A 22879-nucleotide genomic window follows, 5' to 3' on the forward strand; every position below is an offset into this window, starting at 1 on the left:
TGGCTGTAGCTAAAAAAAAGAATTATAGAGGCCTCATTTCTCAAGCTATTCACGCGTTCATTTTGTTTCACTATAGGTAAACTGCCAAAGCTGAAAAAAATAATAATACAAAGCGGATGCTCGAATTCGACGCATTATTATACACCGCCTTTGCGCACTTTTTTGCTTTACTAAAGCTGAATCTGTTTGCAATTAATCACGAATGTCTTGTGCAGTCTTTTCAGCTTCCGCCCGGTAAGCTGGCCTCATTTTTCAACAGATTGCGCTCGAGTTCGTAGAAATCTAGCGCCGCCGCGAAATTTGATCGGAGTAGCTTTTCTGTAATCTCTGTGCGCTAGGAAATACGATGCCCGCGGCCGAACAAAAGCAAGCTAACGAAAACTTAAAAAGAACGTACAGAAACCGCGAAGCTGCAGAGAAGCGGCGAGCGCGTCATGCCGCCGGAACGCTAGCCGAAGCGCGAGCAGACGACGGAGGAGGAGGAAGAAAAAAAACGCTCCGCGTCGTAGCTTCCGTTTCATGACGTCACTTAACTGTGACCTCACTTCCGGCGAGTGAGATTTTTGTTGGTGTTCTGTTTTGGCAGCGAGCGTCGCTGGCTGGTTCGCTGGCTTCTGGCGAGCAGCGCGCATTTCGTGCTGGGTTGTGCGTTGTGTGGGCACGTAAGCCTCGCGTCGGTCCGCGCGGCGCGATGATTTGTGTGCTCGTCGTTGGTGGCTTGTCGTTTGGTCTGCGAGGCAGCAGTGCAGCGTCGTTGCGGTGAATAACCGACACCCCATTTGGAATACGCGAACCACTGGAGTGCACTCCGCTCAAACTTCCATTGCACCAGAGTGTTGTGAAGGCGAGCGTGGCGGAAGCATGGGTCCGGCCCGTCATCTGCTTCTGTTTGCGATCGGTGAGTTTTGGTCGCGCTACTCGGCGCCTCGTAGCCGACGCTTTGCTACTACTTGCGCGCGAGCGCATCTTGTTGTACCAGCGTCCCGTTTGTTTTGGTGAGCGCATCGGAGTGATTACTTCGAGAAAAAATATGGAAAGCGCTGTATTCCCGCTTCGCGTATTTAGTTCTCGGGTGAAAGATTGCATATGGTATTTATCTCGTTGGCTTATTGGCGGGTTTTTGCTGAATATTGCTTGAAATACCATTGTAATTATTGCTTTATAGTGACGCTGTTTACCAGATGTGCGTATTTTTTCTTCCTCACTAATTACTGAGCCACGCTTTACTTATCCTGGCATCTGTCTAACAGAAAACAGACGGTAGCCCTGATTAAGTCGCATATTTTAGACGGCAGTTTTTCTCTACACTGGTGCAAGAAAATAGTTTTGCACGAACCGCTGCGTGTTGGATTGATCAAACAATACGGGACTGAACTTGCGTTGGCTTCTTTAACTGCAAAATGTCAGGAACTATACGGGAAACTGCTCTGAAAGCAGGCATTACGGGGAGCTATCGATAAATTTCTGCAGAAATTTGGCTTCGACGCATATCCTCTGCGAGGGTATGTGTGACTCGAGATCGGAGGCATGTTGCTCGCTCCTGTTGCTGGTGCGTTCGCTTCGGAGAAACAGATAGGAGCGGTCCGCTTGCTCCCTTTCCTTACGAGCGCGCGAGCATTTCACCCATCTTTCACTTATCGTCACGCCGAGGAAACTGTTTTGCTATCTAGGAAATGGCTGCCTAAAAAGAAGGCGTTGTTGCCAGCCAGTCGTTCTGATAGTTAATTCGCCCCTTCGTGCAGCACACAGCTGGGCATTTATTATCCAGCTCGAGAGATCTGGGCGCTACCCGAAGAGATTTTGGGTTTCTCAGAACCACTCTATGGCCTGCTTACTCGGTATCATTTGACTACAAAAAAAAAAAAAAAGCGTCAACCACGCAAATCCTCGCTCATGTGTTCTTAACGATGTCAACCAAAGTTTCTTAGCTCCTCGGTAGGTTGTAGTTTCTCTGTTACTTTCATTTAGTTTCCTTTTCTTGTTTCCCTAATTGATCGCACCCTCTGAAATTCGCAGCCTTCGTAAGCAGTGAGCGCCTTCCGCTCAGTTTGCTCCTTGCTGCCGATCGTCTCTGGTTCGCCTTCATTCGTAATAAAATTTATTCCCTTCTCTCTCTCGAGGAGCTGAGCTGCGGACACGTGCTGGAGAGCGGCTTTCTCTCGCGGTAGATCTCGTGTAATACAGGGAAAGTTGCTCAGTGGGCGGAACGGAGAAGTCATGCGCCACGCGCTATTCATTCAGATTTCGCTATCGCAGATCTCGGTGGTGAACAGGTTTCTTGCTCAAGTTAATCCGCCGGTTGGATTTAATCCGCAGCACCTCACTCGTTTGCGCTCCATCACTGCGCGGTTCGGGTGTCCACATTGAGTGAAACGCCATGCGCCTTCCCTTTTCCCGTGACTCGTTGTGACTATTATTAATCGGCTGCCTTGTCACCAACGGCTCCATTGTGAAGGAGCAGCAACTGGATGCGTTTTTTTAGCCAGATTTTTGACACCAGTGATCTTCGCGGCGTTTTTCACGGCTCCCAGCTGATATCTGTTTTTCTTTGTCCGAGGGTTGTTTCTTTGTTGCTGGAAAGGAGTTAAAGATAGTAGTTTTAGCAAAACCTGGATAATTGCATTGTTTTAAGGTGGCAGTTAACCACTTCGCGTTGAAGGCTTTGGTGATGTTTCGAAAACAAATTTTTCGCACTTATTGATCGGTATATGTCATCACTGTGGTAAACATTCTCCGAGCTTGTTTGAGGCGGAATAATTTTTTTTTCCTGCTGTGGCCACTATCTTAAGTTCGCATTTGGTAGCAGAACATAGTATAACAAAATAAAAGTTGTAAAAATTATTTGTTTTACGTATCGCCATGAAACTTTTTAGATAATCGGAGGACACATTCAGCTCAAAACATAATAACCTCATACAAATTTGGTTATTTTTACATGAATAAAATTATGGAAAAAGCATAAATTGATAGGGTTATGAATTTTTAAAGGAAAATATTTGTTTTTACAGTACACTACATCTTTTTTCACAAGATGAAAAACAAAACAAAAAAGTTTTTCGGTCTGTAAAAGAACGCAAATCGTATAGCAAATAAAAGTCTGGGTAAAGAAAAAAGCCCTTTTCTACCGCAAATTTAGCCGTTAATTTCATTGTGAGATGGTGGCTGAGCGTTTGGCGTTCGGCCGCTGATCCAAAAGTCGCGGGCGCGGGCTCAGCCTAGGCGTCCGTACTTCCACGAAGGCGAAATGAAAAAGAAAAAAAAAACCGCCCGTTTGCTCTGAAATGTTAGTGCACGTATGACTTTTCAATGGGATTCTTGGGAAGAAGTTTAATCGGAGTTTAAGCGAGAAAATAATTTTTTTTTTAAGTTTAGCATCTTCGCCCTACCCCGCCTCTGGTCCGCTCTTGCGCTTCACTGCAATGCACGCTACCGGCAGCGGAAAGGAGGCATATGTCACGGGCGCCGCTCTGCTTCAGGTGGATGCTGCTAACTTTCGCGCGTTCGAAAGATTGCTTCACATGTTCGTCAATGTCTCGACTTTTGAAACCCTTGTGTCGTCATGTATAGGACAAGGGTCCACCTTTTGCACTCGGACGTTATGAAGACTTCTCAGTAACTTCGCGTTGCAGGCTTCCTATTTCTGTCTCCCTCCTACCTTCCTGCAATTAGGCGATGACAGGTCATTATTTGACCTTGCTGTAGCCTCTGGATACTGGCGCCCGTTTCCAAGCACTTCACACTGTCACCAACGTCTTCGCATGCACTCTTGATTCCATTCAATCAAGTTGAAATATTTTTTTATATGTATAGTACGAGAAGTGCACAATATCAATTTATTCATATATTGAGGGGACAGGTAATTGGAAGCGCAGTAAACAATTAATTTTTGTTAGATTGTTATTCCAATTCAGTATTTCGTTCTGAAGTCACCGTCCAGCCTCTGTGTTGTGCTCTAAGCGGCCGAAAAAAAAATTAGTAGGGTTCTAACGTAGTTGGACGTGTGAAAACACCCGAGGCAACACCCCCTCAAAGGCAACCGCGTGCTATACCTTACCGTCGGCCGCTATCGGCAGCCGCGCGCTGGGATGGGGTGCCGGTTCCTCGCGTTGACGGAGCAAAGGTCAAAGGTCGAGGCTTCACACATACCTCGGGATTCTCAGCTTTGCTAGCGAAGTAACGCTTTCACGCTAAAAGAAAACTAACCAATTTACTGAAATGTGTGCACTTTTGTCTCGTGAGGGGAAGTACTGTACGACCACTGGATGACAACGTAGTCTCCGTATACTAATCCCGTGGTATGATTGCATTGTGGGGCGCCTTAAGCAGTGAAGCTGCAGTGCTCAGCAAAGTCCACGAGTGCGACTGCATCGTCTGAATGTTTTTAACTCTCGCAAGCACATTGCTTGTTAATTGTTCACAAAAGGGTGAATCTTGGGCTGAGTGAGAACACTACGGATTTCGCTGTGCTCTCCTTGCGTTAAAGCAGTTGTCTCTAGTCGACCATGTACGGGGCTGATCTACGGTTGTACTTGCCATGGCCTTTGCCTCGGAACACGTTGGCTGCTGACATTGAACCAGAGTTCCGGCGAAGTCAGTACCTGGGCCAATGTCACTTCACTTAAACGTGTAGTCTTACCCAGCTTCCACACTGTCGTTGCCAGAAGTGCTTCGGTGGCTTCATTTAGGCCAGTAGCGTATAGTTTCTGATGCTCTAGGCACAAACAAAGTGTGAGTGCCGCTATACCTCTTCTTAAAAACAGCCGGGAAGAGGGGCAAAACCAGCAAGCATTTAAAAGCCACATTCGCACTGTTTTGTTCATTCCTTATGTAGTCTGTGTAAGTTCGCACGACTGACACGTACAAACGACCTTCACGTGTTTTCTCCGTAGACACTGCCAAACTCACGAAAGAGGAGACGCTTCGCTCGCGGATTATGGCATATTCGCTTAGCTCGAATCTTGAACCAGGCATTATCCTTGAGACATATCGAGAAGCCAATGCGCCGCTACGCCTGCTGCCAGCTGATCCCTTTAATTTTATTGCACCTACGCCATAATAACGGCATGTTGTCGCCTAGCCAAAGTTAAGACCTCTGTGCCAAAAACGAGCCGCGGAACTGTTTTCAGTAGTCTTGCAACCTACCGCTGAGTGCGCTTCCTGCCGGATGGGAAGTTGGGGTGTTGAAATTGCGTATACTGTATATATAAATAAAGATGTTTTCACTACTATTACTACTGGATACATGGAGGAGCACTGGTCTCAGCTGTCGCTCTCAGGCTGGAAGCTTCGTCTGCATTTAGCAGAGCTGCGAACAACGGCCGCGCGCAGAGCGAGTCTGCAGCGTACTTCGGTCTGCGTCTCAGTTGCATCAAGCGAGGCGCTATGCTCCCGGGAACTACGTGTACGCTCTATTTATTTATTTCTTTTCGTAACCACGCCTTTCGCCAGATCGTTCGCAGGCAGTTTCCAAGCGCACCACACCACTGCTTTGGAGCGCCGTAGCCAGTTCTGTGCCGCCTTTTGCCGGCGCCTGCAGTGTGCATTGCAGTGAAGAGCGCGCGCGTAGCCTCGCAGGGTGTAGGGCGCAGATGTTTAATAAAAAAGAATGCTTTTGTCGCTTAAAACAACAACAAAAAAAACTGTTGCGGTTAAATTTCATGAAATGAATGCCGTTTAATACTTCTATGCAGCGGGTCGTCTTTCATGTTTTTACTAGCACCCCTAACTGTGCAGTCTTTCCAAGTTTAGAATTTTAAATGCGACGCGTTTACGCTTTTTGCAATTCGCAGCGTTTTTGTCGATTAGTTTACCTTCTCGGCAACATGTAAAAATAGAAAAAATAGGTGCACTGACTAGCGTAAGAACTGTTCTGTAAAAAAAATCCTATTAATTTATACGCATTTCTACATTTTTTTATTCACATAAAAATAAAATAAATTCGACGGTTAAACTTCGATGGTTAATTCGACGATTAATTAAAATAAATGAGACGGTTGTGTGTTGGAGACGCAACGCCTTTCAATAGTACGAAAATTTAACACCCTCTCGAGGTACTCCGCTCCTTGATTGCGTAGATGACGTTGTTGGAACATGCAAAAAGCATGCGGAGAGATTTCCGTCAATTGGAGCCGTCAGATTAGCCCGTCTGCGTTTATTTCCGCTGGTCGAGCCTGCAGGGGTAATGATTATTGATTATTACTTTGGGGTATTCTTGGGAGGGGGTACTGGTCCCGACGTATGTTGGCCAGTTGGTGGCATCACTCTTGGGGACCAGGGGAAGGGGTAGGGGGATGTAGGGAGGGGAGAGGGGAGGGGGTATGGTCGTCGCCGAGACGGGAGCGGTCCGAGTCCGTGCAGGGGGAGGGAGGGGTAAATTACGCGAAGTTGCTTGCCGCACATTTGTGTTTGCAGTCTTTGCTAGTCTTTGCTCGCACAGTGCGCCACTGGAAACTGGCTACCACAAAGTGTTACTTCAATCACTGACGGTGCTCAACTGCATGATCATTTGAACAGCTGCATGCTAAAATGTAACGAATGTATTCGTACGCAAGTCTTCCTGTTGTATTCGGTAGTTTCGGCTCGGAACGGAATATGCGAAGCCACACATCTTTGTTTTGCGTTCAGGGTATCCGCATACAGTTTTTTTTTTTATGCTTTCAGCGGGTTGTGCCTCGAAAACTTCATCCCGTTTCTTTTTTCAAATCTTCAACTGGACCGCTCGCTTCTCCTGAAGGAGTCAGAAAATGCTACTCATGGACTCCCTGCGATCGCAATGTGGCCGTGGTGTCCGTTTACAGCACGAGACTGCGCCGTGTGCGTGCCCGACATGTCGGTCAGCTTGCCGACCTCTAAATGCGTCATCATAGTTGCTGTCAAGGTTACCGAGGGACACAATAGCTCCAGTATGCCCGTGCTGGATGTCAGAATAGTGACGCTACGCTCTGACTGGGTGTCATGTTCTCTAAGTTCCTATAGTGGTCAGTGTTTGCTGATGCAGCGGTGGTTTGTGCTGATGGTTGTGGTTCGCGATGCTTAGTCAGTCCGATGATGTCATTATACAGTCTGAATGCCACCTCACGCTGACACTCAACCGCTTTGTCGACCAATGAAAGGCTTGGACGGTTTCCGGCAATGCAATGCAACGCCCCGGCGCTTATACAATAGCCGGAGAGCGATTCTCCATGGATAAAAACGCTTGCATAGAGAAGAGGAAACGAAAAAAAAAAACGGCTGTTTTGTCGAGGCCAAGATGTGTCGCTGCAGCGATATTAGGTTATCTTGAATGCGAATTGCTGCATGTTTGTTGTTTCTCTGTTTCATTAAATGTTTATGGTTTGTGGAGTTTGTCTCAAAGCGACTCAATGAGGGACGCCGTATAGTGAAGGACTCCGTAAACCTCGGTCACCTAGGGTTCTTTAACGTGCACTGACAGCGCATCTTAATTTCGGGTCAGCAGTCGAGCGCCATAACCAATGAGCCACCGCGGCCGCTTTATTTCAATAAATATTTTTATTTCTTCTGAGCATATTGAATGCAATGTCAACCCGCCCTGTGTTCTTGCACGACTTGATTATGGAATTATGCAGTGCGGCATGATCTCTTTAGTCATATAGCCTCTTGAGACATACGGTCGATTAACTGCTGGCAACCACGTACAAAGACGCCTACGGCTGCAGCGGGACAAAGTGTGCGGCCCTGCAACGCGCGCTGCTCTCCAACACTGCGCAGAGAAAGCGAAGCACGTTTTGTTTTTCTTTCTTGCGCAATTCTGCTTTGCGGGGGCTAGTCTCTCATTAGCACCGCGCACAACCAACAGAAGCGCTGCGAGCACGTATGTTGTGCCGAGCTGTATCAGGCTGTTGGTTGCACATCGTTATCCGTGGTGGCGTTAAAACGCGGAAGGTATATAGTTAAGGACCAGAGCCAAATCCCTCTTGTCGCTAACGAACAGAACCAAACCCAAGCTATTTCGCGTTAGCATTCCTTCTGTAGTTTTTTTTTTTGTTCTAGTCACCTGTGCGCTCTTGTGCAATTGTTCAGCTTTGTGGAGCAGGCAAGCGTGCCGTCATTTGTTGAGAGAGTGAGGGTCCCCCGCCTTGTTTACGGCATCTGATGGCAAGTGCGTTTCCGGCTGTGAAGCTCTCGGCGGAGCGCGCATTCCGCATCGATGTGTGTAGTTAGAACGGAACGGCCTGAGTGAGCCCGACAGCTTTCGATACCGTCCTGAAAGCCACCGTGTGTGTGTGTGTGTGTGTGTGTGTGTGTGTGTGTGTGTGTGTGTGTGTGTGTGTGTGTGTGTGTGTGTGTGTGTGTGTGTGTGTGTGTGTGTGTGTGTGTGTGTGTGTGTGTGTGTGTGTGTGTGTGTGTGTGTGTGTGTGTGTGTGTGTGTGTGTGTGTGTGTGTGTGTGTGTGTGTGTGTGTGTGTGTGTGTGTGTGTGTGTGTGTGTGTGTGTGTGTGTGTGTGTGTGTGTGTGTGTGTGTGTGTGTGTGTGTGTGTGTGTGTGTGTGTGTGTGTGTGTGTGTGTGTGTGTGTGTGTGTGTGTGTGTGTGTGTGTGTGTGTGTGTGTGTGTGTGTGTGTGTGTGTGTGTGTGTGTGTGTGTGTGTGTGTGTGTGTGTGTGTGTGTGTGTGTGTGTGTGTGTGTGTGTGTGTGTGTGTGTGTGTGTGTGTGTGTGTGTGTGTGTGTGTGTGTGTGTGTGTGTGTGTGTGTGTGTGTGTGTGTGTGTGTGTGTGTGTGTGTGTGTGTGTGTGTGTGTGTGTGTGTGTGTGTGTGTGTGTGTGTGTGTGTGTGTGTGTGTGTGTGTGTGTGTGTGTGTGTGTGTGTGTGTGTGTGTGCGCGCGCGTGCGTGCGTGCGTGCGTGTGTGCGCGCGTGTGTGGACGGGAGAACAGATTATAATAAGAGTGGATGCATGGTTGTTAGGAGCGTCCCCTCCTAAAAAAATAAAGGGGGGGGGGTCGCCATGCTCGGTGTTTTTTTCTTTGTCTTCCTCTAACCAGTACAGCATTGGCTTAAACGAAAATGCGGTAACAATCAGTCGCTGAAGACATTTTTTCAGTCCGGCCGAGCTAAACCGAGGCAAGAGGCAGAAAGAATCTCCTCTTACGAATTGTTGAAGGTGCAGGACACACAGTATACGGCTCTGGCTATCGGGCACTCACTGGCGCAGTAATGACCCTTTCATGCGGACGTTTCGCGAGCGGAAGACTGCGGAGAGCAGAAGGCCATTACGAAACGCGGAAAAAAAAGGAAGGAAACAAATGAGCTTATTAAGTACCACGAACGGAGTTGCGGTCTCTACATTTTCTTTGCCTGTCATCTTTAAAGGGAGACACTCAGTAGAAGCAGCTTGGCCCTCTGGAGGTTGTCGATGTTAACAGGACAATAAGGTAGTATATACGAAATAATTGTTCAGGACAGGTGTTCAAAACTGTTTTTTTTTGTACGGTCACCGTCAAATGAAACACGAACAAACCTGAGGGAGGCTGAAAAGCAGTGCAGGTTATTTTCAGTTCCAAAGAGTGAACGCCGCTCTTTGGAAGTAATAATGGACCACTCCAGTATTCCCTCTCCGGCTGCTAACATTTTTTTTTGTGCGATTATTCAGTCGCCCCTTTTCGCGTCACATTTGGTGCTTATGGTACCTTACTATCTTGAAGTGAAGTACTGAAACAAAGTTGCAGCCACGCCGGGAAGGATGACAAGTGCTTCGGACGTCTGTTCGATTTCTTGGTCTTCTTGTTCCACAGCGTCCATGTCTGTCGGGCTCTCCTGTCGCTGTCGTCCGCGGTGTGTACAGAGCGGTGATGCGTTGTTTCGCTTTGCTTCGTGTGTGGGAACGTCGGACAGTTGTGTGGGCCGCCAACTAGCCCAAAAAGCTTTTGAAAAAATAAAGTAATAGCGTGCAGAATGGAAAATGAATCAGTGGTTAACACATTATGAGACTAGCTTGGCGCATACATCCAGGACAAACAAAAACACGCGCCACAAGCGCTGACACAACTCGTAGCCACTCATAACCGGACTTGCCGCCAGGAGCGGATTTACAGGAAGGGGGGGGGGAGTGACTTCCCCCACCAGGCGAGAAATTCTACATAGGAAGACAATACTGAACACCACTTTAATGACAAAAAGAAAAGGCGAAGAAGTAAATGGTTAATATGCTTCCCCCTCCCCCCTCCTCAAAAACTGACTGCTTCAAAAGTGCCTGTGTCGTTCACCTTCAACGAAGCAGGGGAGGATTTTTGGGTCGTTCACCTTCGTCCTGTGTCCGCGGTATTTATTTCAGTCAAGTCGAACCAACTAGACCGCAACAGTGTACTGTTGCGGTTGCGGGCTAGTTGGTTCGACATGACAGAAATGTATACTGTCGCGGGCTAGTTGCGGACATGACAAAGAAATAGCGCGGACACAAATCCGCCCCTGTTTACTGCCAACGTTCAGACTTCAGTATCTTGCAGGCTCTTTTGCATTGTTTCACCAGCGTGGAGGCGCTGGTTTCACAGAGGTTCCAAGAATGCCGAACCATGAAGCAATCTCACGAGAGTGCTTGACCTTTTCGTAGGCAGAAGGCGAGATACATAGTAATGCACATAATGCATTGTGATGAGGCTGACACACATGCTGCCAAATTGGCCCCAGTTTGGTGTAAGAAGTCTAAAGCATGCTCGAATCTGACTGTGTTATGGTCTCTACAGTTTCCATGGCAGCTGGGTCACAATGATGGCTGCAGGTTTCCCTCTGGTGCAGCAGTATGAAAATATTGTTCGGACTTCCGAGGTGCTGGGTTTGGAGGCACTCTTTCAGTGGCGATAAATGGGAGTCTGGCGGGCAGCCACTTGTATGAGGACTTGCTTAGGAACGGGCCAGAGCTCCGTGAGGTGGGCAGCTCTTTGACTCGGCGACTGCCGCGGCGCGATGAAGCGTCGGACGTGCGCGCCGGGTGTCAAGCCCAGAGGAGCAGCGGTATATTATACTGCACTCTCTTACACGTCTATCTTCTCGGCCCCGTGGCTCAGTCTCGGTCGCCACCTCTCGACTTTGGCCGCGGACCGTGGTGCTGCCGACAGCCAAGCTTTGTCCAGAGTTGAGTCGCCGTAGCTTGGCGGAAGAGGAGAAGGGAGCGGACGAAGGGTTGCCGCATTAACTGTCTCACTCAGGAGGCACGCCCGGTCCTAACTACGGCCGAGGGAAGAAGGAGGGCGTCAAAAGTGGGAGGGAAAAATGAGTCGCCGTAGTGTAGAGGCCTGCAATAACTTCGACCGCCTTGACTTCTCCAACGTGCACCGAAATCGCACAGCTCACGGGCCTCATATTCATTTCTTCTTCATCGCGATGCTGCCGCCGCGACGCGGATTGGTATCGCGACCTCGAGCCGCTGATCAGCCGAATTCCATTGCCGCAGCCACCACAGAGAGGCGGCCGAAGAGTTCGAAGTGAAGAGAAGGCGACTACAGAAGCAGCAGCAGCAAATACTCGTTCCGCGAATGAACCTATATCCCTCCGAAGAAATCAAGGGAGGAGGGATGTTAAGGTATGCGAGCGGGTGTGGTATTGCACAGCGGCACGGTTGCTTGTTCCAGTGTATTTCCTTTTTTTTTGTTAGTTGCTGGAGATGCTTTCGTGCTTTTATGCGTTAACGGAAAGACAGAATGCGTGACGTCAAGTCGGGGCTTTTTGAATCCGCTCCCTAGCGCGGATTCATCTGCCGGTGGCGAACTGCGCGCCGTTCCGTAATGAACCATGACGTCGCGAGTGCAGTGGACCGGAGGCGCACATTAACTCGCGGCTGCTCCGCTTCTGACATCGTCCGCGCGCGACTGGCCGCGTGTATTCTGTGGCACCAGATTTATGTGCGCGCCCGTCGGACGTTGTTGTTGTTATTATTTTAGTTTTCACTCCTCCTCCCTCCGCGCATTTATCTCTTCAATCTCTGTCCCCCCAGCTCAGGTCGGGTTGCGCTACGGTTCGCTTGAAGCGCCCGCTCGCCGATGGCGGCCCGGCGGGAAACGTGGTCCGATAACGAGCGCCGCTCGCGTGACGCGACGTCGGAGGCGCCAGCGCTTGCGTCCGCGGGTCGTTCGGCTTTCGTTGTAGCCTTTTGTCTCGCGAAACGCCGGGGAGTACCGGAAGATGGGCGGTGGGAACAAAAGCGGGGCAGCGACGCTTTTTCCCCGAGCCCCGTGTTTCGGCGAGCGCGGGCTCACTTGAGGGCGAACTCGCAAGCGTCGAAGCAGCCGTGCGTTCGGCTGCCCGCCTCGAGTTCTTCGACGCATAGCAGGTGCTCTTCGCATTTTCATTCCTACCTGCACTCTGCCTCACTTGTTCGCAATAAGCAAGTGGTGACACGTACGCGATGCGGTGTCTTCTTGTACTGCACGTGGAACGCGATATATCTGCCTGGAGCTGAATGGCGTACCGCCAACGCGCTGGCGTATGCTCGAAAGCAAACACCGTTTCAAGTCCTGGCGCGTGATTTTGTGTTGATGACGTGCTCCAACAGACCCGTCGGAAATGGCGGCGTTCCGAAACCATGCATACTCCGTCTCTACCCAGGAACCCGACACTTCCTAAGCTAGCGTGCCTGCTCGCTGTGGCTAGTGTGGCGCCCAAAATGTAGTTCGCCCTCGGTTAAAATCAGAGACATCGAGGTCAGTTTTAGTATTGCTATTTATACCTTGGCCCACCGAAGCCTCGATAGGTGTGCGCACGGGTTGCCCAGATAGCGTGGCACGCCAAGAGTGAAACGCTATATGGCCTACGTGGACAGGTTCCCTCCTAGTAGAATTTCGATTGAGGCGAAATTCAAGAGGCCCGTCTACTATGCGATGTCAGTGCACGTTAAAGAACCCCAGGTGGTCGAATATTCCGGAGCCCTCCACTACGGCGTCCCTCATAGCCTGAGTCGCTTTGGGACGTTAAACCCCCCAAAAAAACAGACCAAACCTATTCTAAACTGGCTGGATTTCTGCGTCAGGCTGTCAGCTGTTGTTTGCCCACAATAGCTCGGTGGATCAATTGGTGGTGTTTTTTGTCTTGTTTTGCGAAAGGAAAATGGCTCAATAACTGTCTGAAATCTTGGTGGACACCTCAACCGCGCCCTAAGAGAAGGGATAAAGGAGGGAGTGAGAGAAGAAAGGCAGCAAGAAGTGCCATAGTGGAGGTCTCCGGAATAATTTCGACCACCTATGGGAATCTTTAACGTGTACTGATATCGCACAGAACATTGGCGCCTTTCGCGTTTCGCCGGCATCGAAACGCGGTCACCGCGGTCGGGTTCGAACCTGGCTACTCCCGCAGTTTGCTATAGCCGCCCGAATAGATGCCACTGGCGGTGCAGCAGCCCGGTTTGGAAGCCATTCTTTTAAACTGCCCATGCTCTTGAGGGTCCCCCTCGTTCCGCCCCCTCCCAGCTGCATCCGCCTCGGGGGCCAGTTGCGCGACTTCGCGTCGCGTGTGGCAGCCCCTGGTCGTCGTTCGGCGCAGCTGGCGATACTCCCCAACAGTTGACTGTCGCGAGACGACGTCTGCAGCGCCCTGCTGAGTTGTTTACAAAAATGGAAGCGGTGTATCCGAACACGCGTGTGCGCGCGTCGCGTGGCACCGTGAACAACGCACCGGTTACCGCAAGTGCCACGCTGTTGAGCGGAGATTTTTATTGAGCCTAGCTCTACACTCTGCCGGACGTTACTGACCTCGTGATGATGAAATTTAGGCTCTCCGGCGGTAGAGCAAAGCGCGCGAAGTCCGCCGGAGCAAGCTAGCGACAAGTCGCGTGGCCTTCCTGTGGCCCATCAACTTCACTTTGCTGTTTGCTGACCACAGGCCGCGGACAGACGGTTTTCAGCGGCGAGGAACAAACGGCTGCGTGAGACAGCGCACAACACGAAGGAAATTTACATGACGGAAGCCAGCAGCTACCGAAACCAAGGGGCATAAGGGATGTCTTTTTTTTCAATTTGTGGTGTTAATTAATTGGCGATTAACAGTGTAATTATTCTATCTCTTAAAGATAATTGATAAGCAGGCAGCGACCACCTGCCACCGGTGGGGTCCGAACCCACGACCTCCGAATTTCGCGTCCTGTGTTCTACCAACTGAGAAGAATGGACAGCCGTCACCGGATGCGAAATTCGGAGGTCGTGGGTTCGGATCCCACCAGTGGCACTCGGTTGTTTTTTCTTCTGCTTTCTTATCAATTATGTTTAAGAGATAGAATAATTACACTGTTAATCTCTAAATAATTAACGCCACAAATTGGAAAAAATAAAGAAACATCCCCTATATCCCTTGGTTTCCGTCATGTATGTCCTAACGAGCATCTCTTTTCCCTTCCCTTGTATGCCTGAGGGAAATTCAGCCGCTTACGGGGACGTGTTCATGACACCGGCAACGTGAACGTACGCGGCTCTCTTCTGACGCTGGACCGAGAAGAAATGACGTGGCCGAAAAACTCAGCCCGCCCATGCCTGTGCCGTTAGTGCCACCGTTGTGGTTCGTATCCGTCTATGCGTGGGCAGTTGGCCTTGCTTGAAGTGGTGTCCTTCTGGAACCAGTTGTTTAGTCAGCCTGTTCTTACGCGCTCCGCCCCCCTCCTCCTGTGTCGCGTTTCCTGTGTGTAGATGTAACTATACGCCCGAGTAGTCAGCAGCGCCTGCGATGTCACGGCGTGGTGTAGAAGGTAAGGAGCGAAAAATGGCGGAGTGAGGTGGATAGAAGTGCAGGGGAGAGGCCGTCTCGAAGGAGCGCGGGAGGACGCGGCCCCCGCGCTGCTGGCGAATCCGTTCCGCGTGGTTGCGCAGGGCGGTGATGCTTGCGCCGGAGCGATCACGGAGCTTCGCGTCGTCGCTGCCGAGTATTTTAATTATCCACCAGTGTTTTACTGAAGCAAGCCGAATATGAGATGAGAGTTTATGTTTTAAGGTCTGTGGCGCGTGGGATCCAAGGCTCTAAGTTGACATTCAACGAGTAGAAAAAGTGCAAAATTTGGTGGTACCGCGTGGGATCCAAGGCTCAAAGTTAACATTCAACGAGTAGGAAAAGTGAAAAATTTGGATGGTAAATTTTTTCTTTTCATTGTTGCTGTAATATGTCTAGCACTGCAGTTTATGAGAAATTGATCTGTAGTAACTAGGCTCTGTGACGTATGCTTCATTGCTTCTTCTTTGAGTCTTGTTTTTATTTTATTATCCTCACTTTTTGCTATTCGTTGTTGAAGTGTATTTTAACGTCTTCACAAAGAAAAGGGACCTCTTGTTTTCAGTCTTCATGTATGCATATACAAATCTTCACCTGAGATGCTCTCTGTGATATTCCCCCTCCCCCGCCCCCTCACGCAAAGCCTTGTGAAATTTTGCGCTGGGATGGTTGTAATAAATAAATAAATAAATAAATAAATAAATAAATAAATTTATTCTTGGAAAAAAGAAGCCGTGCCTCGCGAAACCTGCGACTGCTTTCATTTTTCAATACCTTGCAGAGTCGCGCATTCCTCTCGCCGATAACGCTGTGACTGAATGGTCATTGCAAACGGTTCTTTTTGGGGGTCTGTTTCTCCCACCGGAAAATCTGATCCAAGAGCGAAATGGCTTGCAAATGTGTGACCGGTGGGAGTCTTTGGGCGTTGAAAAAAAAAAAAAAGGCTGTGGCTTAGCTTGGTTAAGCCTGGTAATTGCGAAGCAATACGTGGTTCTGCTGCCGTTCTTCTCGTTCTTCTTCTGTCTCCGTAGCTCGCTGATGCTTTCTCCTTGCAACCTGCTGAAGCGTATAGGCTGGAGGCGGCATCTCATGGGCTTGACGAGAAGAGCGCAGTCAGGCCGCGGCCCTGGCTATGCGCCGCGCAAGGCGACGGCGTGAGATGGGGCCCCGTTTTTACACAGATGGTATGACGTCACGCAGCGAGGTCACGCGAAAGGTCAAGCGTGGCTATGCGGCCGCGGCACGGCACGTGCTGAGGTGGTAGCGAAAGTAGTATTGCTTCGCAATAAATAAAAAAAAAAAAAACTCGCTATTGTGAAGACAGGTAAGCATGGAGCATGGGAAAGCACTTCAAAATTGCCGTCACAAATACAGTTTTGAACACGCGCCTTCCCATTAGCGGCAGCACTATCTTAGTGGAAACACAGTCCCTTCTGATCGTTTTTTTTTTCCCTGAAGGCTGGAAGAAACTTCTGCTTAGCATCTTCATTTGTTTTTAAGCCGTTATGTTTGTGCTTTCCGGAACGCAGAGATACTAACGCTTTGGCTTTCCCCGCAAAACTGCAAGCATCAGTTACACAGCATTGGCGGTTAGCGAACATTTCTTCGGAGGCGGCCTTTATAAGTGTGGTATCGCCGAGCCGACTGCCACTTGGTTTCAGGATTGATAAACGGAATCCACGTCTCATCCATTGTGAGAAACTGATGGGATTGAGAGCACTGTTCATTACGTCATCGCGTGCCAACATTGCATCATGCACTGCGAGGCGTGAAGCGTTGTTCTTCGGCCGGGATTCGGGGGAACCCGTCTGGAGGGAACTTCCGCACTTCCAGCTCTTCATGCAGGATGGTGCGCCGAGATCCCACGGGAATGCCGACGGCTATCCTTTCAGCGGCGTCAGCCGGAGGTCCCCGTAAAGGTTGCTTCTATGTCGACCTACTGCCTTCCTCGTGGCCGAGGCTACTCTCTCTCTTTTTATTTTTGCTTTCACACGACGCTCAGCCTTCTTTTAACCGTTGCACACTAACCGTTGCACATTTTTCACGTCCATCACACTTTTGCCACGTGTTACGCTTAGGTGGTGATATATTTAGATTACCGCCGTTGCACGCAAGTGACGGAAAACGAAAAATGAATGGACACGCACTATTCTTGGAGCCCAGACATCGTTTTCAGAGTACCAAGACAGGGTCACAGGTTTTGTACATTTCAGTTTACCCCCTGCTATAAAGAAAATGAACCACACTGGCTCAGGCCACGGCGCAACCACCCACAGCCAGCAAAGCCTCCCTCATGTGCAAACAGCTTTGGATGTATACCTCTACTGATTGCCGCTACGGCTTTGCTTCACGCTGCTACACCTCAGTATTACATTAGTGTATGTAATGTGCTGCATTCAGTGTTTTATTTCCTTTCTCTTTTCCGCGTTGTTTCCCTGTCACCAGTGCAGCGCCAAGTAGCTTACGCTTGCAGGCTGAAAAGCAAGTGCAGGACACTTCCAGGCTTGTCGCCCTGCCCGTCTCCATGGGTTCACCGCCCACAGATGTCCTTGGGCAATCTTCTCGGCACCGAAGACGGCAGTGTTCGGTTGCAGCGTACGACGACGGCGAAGCCAGGCTCATACAGCGGTTGTCGTAAAGCCTATGCCTGCGCGCCAGTGCGGCGTGCGCGCAGTGCCGCTACTCTGCCCTGCTGGCACCGTCGCGATGTCCGACCGGAGTTTCGCAAAACTCACCACCTCCTCGCCCTAATATTCCGGTCACACGAGCCGGCCACTGCGGCGGCCGAGCAGAAAGAAGGGTTCTACAACCGCAGCGTGGCCGTCCGCTCTGAAGAGAAGCGGCGGCGAGTTTCAAGTCGCTCTCGTCTTTCGCTTGCGCCGCGCTGGCAGCTCGGACTGGTTCTGGCGAGGCGGGCGGCGACTTGTCGGCCTTTTCTCACACACACGCACGCACGCACGACGGCGGCGAGCCGCGCGTCCTTGAGCCGTAATCGGCCCCGAGAGCCGCCGCGGCACATGCTGTTTGCGGTGCCGGAGAGAGGGGGAAGGACTGCGACACCAAAGAGGTCGGAGCGATGCCACGCACCCCGCCGGTCAACAAGGAGACAAACAGCGCCCGCGCTAATTATATTGGTCTTTAGTTTGATGTATATGCGCTGCCTACTGCCGCGTCACTCGGTGGTGATCACGTGGCAATTGTCGCTGGCTGTGGTCGATGGCCGCTTGGTGGCGAGCGCTAGTAATCTCTGGCAGGAGTCGCGCGAAAGCCCGAGGGAAACCTTCGCGGCGGAAGTTACCTCCGTGTTCGTTTTACCACCCGTTACCCTTCGCATGCAGAGAGTTGGTCGGCAGTGCTCAGGCCACACTCAACTTTGGAAGCTCCCCATTTGACCGATGTATTTATTGCCCTATTTTCGTCTAAAAAAAAAAAAATGGGATTGTATGTAGCTTTCCCGTGTAAAATTTCTCGCTTGTTTGAGGGAGAACGAGAGGGGGGGGGGGGGGGTCGTGTCTGTCTCCCCCCACCACCTATAAGTTCACGTTCGGGAGGGTAGAGGGGAACGTTCCAGTTTGCTAATCAGCACTGAGGGAAAGGGAAGAGAAAATCTATTTACAAGTAAAGAATGTAAAGTGTGGCACAGTCCAGCTGGCCTATCGCCCAGCCACGACGGCTGCATATAAATGAGGGAACGGTGCCTGGCGGGCCTCCAGAGCTGGCGACCGCTGTGGTATATCGTTCGAGGATTTTCGCCTTCGTCAACGGGCGAGGTTCGTGCAAGGCGGTCCAATGCACCACTCACAATTTGATCCAGTTTGGAACAGACGCGAGCGGTGTGTAGACTGTGAGCGCTGGGTGGCGTGCTTTGCTTCCTCTATGAGCTAATTATGCGTCTTTTGCGGTGGCGGACGATAGGACCTGGTGGTCCAGTGAGCTTGTGTCGGCGCCGCATGTATACATTAGCGGGCCAACAAAACTGAGCCAGTAGTGTAGCCGTGGGCTGCGGGGCCGTCAGCGTGATTTGTGGCGCGCTTCGACTGACGGAGATCAGGGTAGATATAAAACGCATACTATACACGTGTATCACTGCCTCCTCTTTCCTCCTGGAGTGCTTGGCTTCACTCGGACTCGGCAGACAACCAACGACTTCTAGCGGAGCTCTGGCCTCAAAATTAAGAGTGTTGAGGCTGATAGAATAGGCCTTATCCGCGCCACTTTTTGCGACCCCAACTCCAGTTCAGTCGCGTGGCAGGTCGAGGAAGAACATTGTCGCTAGTTCGGATCGCGTATTGAACGAAGCAAGCTTCATCGCGGTTCTGTGCCCGTGTCCAAAGCCTACTCTGACAAAATAAAAACGCGTCCCCACGCTCTAGTCGCACGCTTTGTCCAGGCAGTTGTCAGTCTGGAGCGTCTACGTTACGCAGGCACCGTCCCAGACTTGGGACGAGCCGCCGGCCCAGGGTCGACGTCCTGTCCGGTCAGCGCGGACGCAGTGCGCCTCGCATCGGCGCCGTCCGGCGCTTGGTCGTGATGCGCGTCTCCATCCCGCTCACCTGCGTCGGGACGAGCGCGCCGGGAGGCGGGGGCGCATCTCCTCGTTCGGTGACCCATCCATCATGCTCCGGCAATCCCAGCGCGGCGCTCCGTCTTCCTAAGGACGTCACGGGCCGCCTCTACTCTCGTTATTCGATTTTCCTCCGCTTTGGTAGCCTGCGCCAGTTTCCCGGTCGCAAAATGTTTATTCGCGAGCCGGGTCCCTCGCCTGCCTTTATCTCGCACGCGCGCGCTTCTTTGTGTTTTCCACCGCGCCTGCTCTCTTGTCCTCTGATTTTCTCGGACTGTAGGCGCCGTCGATATCCGATAGGCGCTGTACGGCTCAAACACTGAGTAGTGACAGTTTTAGCTTGTACATGTTTTGTGTGAGGACTGCGTAGTGTTTATATACAAATATTACTTGAGGCGTATGAATGAATGATAACAAATAATACTTCGCTCATACACCTTGCCTGTACCAACCAGGCTTTTAACGTAATGATAATGATAACTAATTATGTGGCAAAGGAGAAAAGCAGTTTTGACTCGCCCGGAGGCGTAAAAGAAAGTAAAGGGGAGAGGCGCGGTAGGCGACATCTTTTGCCGTTGGGACTCACCTGCCCTGTAACCAGCTGATGGTTTAAAAGGGAAGCGCTGCTTTAGCGTATACCAGCCACTAAATCTGTGATGAACAATGAACAAAAAGAGCAGCTCGACAGACTGTTAATATGACCAGCGTTAAGGGTGCTGTGTCGCAGAAGAGCCGGTGTCGGTGTCGCTGGCCGTGAGCGAGAAATGAGTTTAAAAGAAAACTGGGTTTGGGAGGGAATCGAACCCAGGACCTTCGAATTGCGAGACGGTACGCTACCCATATGCCACGAAGGCTTTAGTTTTTCAACATTTCAATCAATTCATTTCAGTGGTGCAATGTTTTCCTTGGTTCAATCTGAATAAGGTGGAACTATATTTATTTTATTTATTTATTTATTTTATTTATTTATTTATTTTATTTTATTTATCTTTTACCCACAGCGCCATTTGGCATTACAGTGGGGGGGTTGATACAGCAACCCAGCACATAAATGCAGGTAAATACAAAAAAAGAGAAACAGCAGCCCAGGCATTCACAAAGTAAGCAAAGAACAAAATTGACGCAATGCGCATCTATGTACAGAATTTGGGTACATATAGGGAATGCATTGTGGTCTTCAACTTATAATGAATTGTCAGAGGCATGTACTGATGTGTACATGAGTAATTATGGGTATGTTAATTAAGAATTAGTGAATTGAGTAGGCGATGCGAGCAGTCCGGACCCGATAACGCTATCATGTTCTATTCTTAAAGGCGAAGCATAAGCGTACCGCGTATTTTTAAGGGACACAGGCACAAAGATTTTGGGGCGTCCGTTCTTTTGTCTTGAAATGGGCCTACGGGCTTAGTAAAATTAAAATGAGCTCAAAACAGCAGTGCGCAGCGTTAATAATTACAAACTATTTTGTACCGGCAGTTTCGGTTTCGGTTGGTGACAGCACTAAGGTGCACCTGCCGGTCGATCGGCCAGCCTGGACTACCACGTTCCTGATGACGTCGGCGTCGCCGTCAAGCACTGGTTGTTCTATGGCGTCGCTATAATTAGGGCAAGTGAACCTTGACGTCACTCAGTGCTGGTGGAAATGCCGAGCGGCTGCTCGGACAACATTCAATATCATATAAAATTATTTTCCACGCAACGACAGCGACTGAAACTTGCTGGAAGGTATCTTCTTACGCCCATGAAAAAAAAAAGATCACATCGTTCGAAATTTTGTGTCTGTACCCCGTTAAGGGTTGCTCTCACGTGGGTCGCAAACTGGTCTTGTGGCCCACGTAAACTCGATCTTACGCTTAGAGTGTGGTGTGAGTCTCAGTGAATTTAAGTGGAAGTCAGCTTTTTGCAGGTATGAGCTCATGTGACGCGGTATGAATTTGAGTACGTGCGATTTGATGTGGACTGGGCTCAAGTGATTAGAGCCGGTGCGCCTCCACTTGGTCGCTCTGATTGAAAAATGAGTCCTGTCGAATCGTGTCATGTCAATGTTCAGGCGTTGCTGAGTCGGGCGCTTTCGCTGTTTCCGTGCGCTCACGAAAAACCGTTTGGAGCCCTATTGTGTCCAGTATATGTTAGTATATGTTCTTCTTTTCCTAGAGGGCGCGAGAGTCACTTAGGGGGAAAGGGTGGGAGAGTGCGTCACCTCGAAATCGCTAGCGGGTCATCGATGCGTAGCTTTGCAGCCACCTCGCGCTGGAGATGCCATTGGAAGTTGAAATCGTCTGAACGGCGAGCTTTGTGACGAGCGCCGTAAACGCGCGAACTGCTTCGGGCTCGCGCCCACGCACCATGTACGGGCTTCCTTATCGCCGTTTCGCGCAGCTCGAGGCACGAAAAGCGAGCTTCTTTTTTTCTTTCTCGCGACTGCAGCGCGTACGGTTGTGAGGGCGTCGTGTAGAAATGCATGCACTAATGCGTGAAGAACGCCAGCCCCGTGAGAACTTCCTCGCGTGCTTCGCACTCTTGGCATTTACGTCTTTCTCTTCGCACGCTGCGCGGTGGGCGTCACTGTTCGTATGGAGAAAGAGCAAAGCGTTCACGATAGCGGGGAAACTGCAAGTACAGTTGTGTGTATCTGCAGCGCGCATGCGCGCTTGCGTCCTTTTACTTTTCGCCCGGAGAAAGGAACCCTGGAGGAGAACGGATGGCGCATATTCCCTCCCGCAGTCAGCGAGATACGACCACCAGACGCCGCGCCGAGTGGACCGAAAATGGGAAACCGCTGTCTCGCTTTGCGGCCCTTTGCCATTTTGGAGCTGCGGTTTTTCATATTGCTGGGTCGTCGTCTGTTTCGTTGCTCGCTCCGCCTCGGGTTTTCACTCGGCTGCGCGCCATTCGTCGTCTGCCAGCGAGCAGTGCCGCGCGTCGTCTGCCGCGGCGCTGCTCCCCGAGATCTCTTTCCCGCCGCCCCGCTCAGTAACGTAATTTGTTTCTCGCAAAAGCGAGCGCGCTGGCGGAAAGATTGCATTTGAAATGCTTAGCGGCCTATGTGTCTGTCGCGCCGTGTTGACGTAATCTTCGCTCCTTTATTCTTGTAGCGAGATGTATTTTTTTTGCCGCGCGCGCACCGCCGCGCCGCGGTTACTCTGCTCCTTCACAGCGACTTCGAAACGAAGGCGTGGGCGCCGCGCGTCAAGTTTCGATTTATTCGTGACGTAACTGAGTGCAGACGTGAATTCAAGTTGTGCACTGTGGCTGGCCTTCCTTTGTGTGAGTTCTCGAAGGAAGAGTGGGCAGCATAAGCGGGCAGTCCTATGCGCCCGGCCTCGATGAACGTCTTACAGTGATCGCGGAACCGGCGTGCAGTGGAATTTCCTCCGTCGCTTGCCTGAGGCACACTCAGAGCAGCCACGATGTTCCAGTTGTAATGATGATGATATGGAATAAAAACATTGACAACATGGGAGTGATCACTTGGGAGAGCGCGCTTCACGCGTTTGCGCGCGCCACCCACAAGACCCGAAGCGACTTGGAAGACGGCTGCGCTTGCGTTTCAAGAAGGCTTTCGTCGTCGGTTAGCAATTTCCGTTCGCAGCTTTACTGGCTGGCTTCCAAGCTGC

General features: G+C 50.5%; 1 protein-coding gene across 1 annotated transcript in view; it reads left to right on the top strand.

The window, feature by feature from the left end:
• The first annotated feature begins 582 nt into the window (after nucleotides 1-582).
• LOC149341213 (uncharacterized) overlaps nucleotides 583-22879 on the top strand; it is a 279591-nt gene continuing 257294 nt past the window's right edge. Inside the window, exon 1 of the mRNA XM_089543164.1 lies at nucleotides 583-898. Coding sequence (XP_089399290.1) covers nucleotides 862-898 — 37 coding nt within the window. The 5' untranslated portion in view covers nucleotides 583-861. The remainder of the gene's footprint in view (nucleotides 899-22879) is intronic.

Source organism: Amblyomma mixtum, chromosome 5 (genome assembly GCF_055824585.1).
Source record: "Amblyomma mixtum isolate Tamu chromosome 5, ASM5582458v1, whole genome shotgun sequence".
NCBI classification, from domain to species: domain Eukaryota; kingdom Metazoa; phylum Arthropoda; class Arachnida; order Ixodida; family Ixodidae; genus Amblyomma; species Amblyomma mixtum.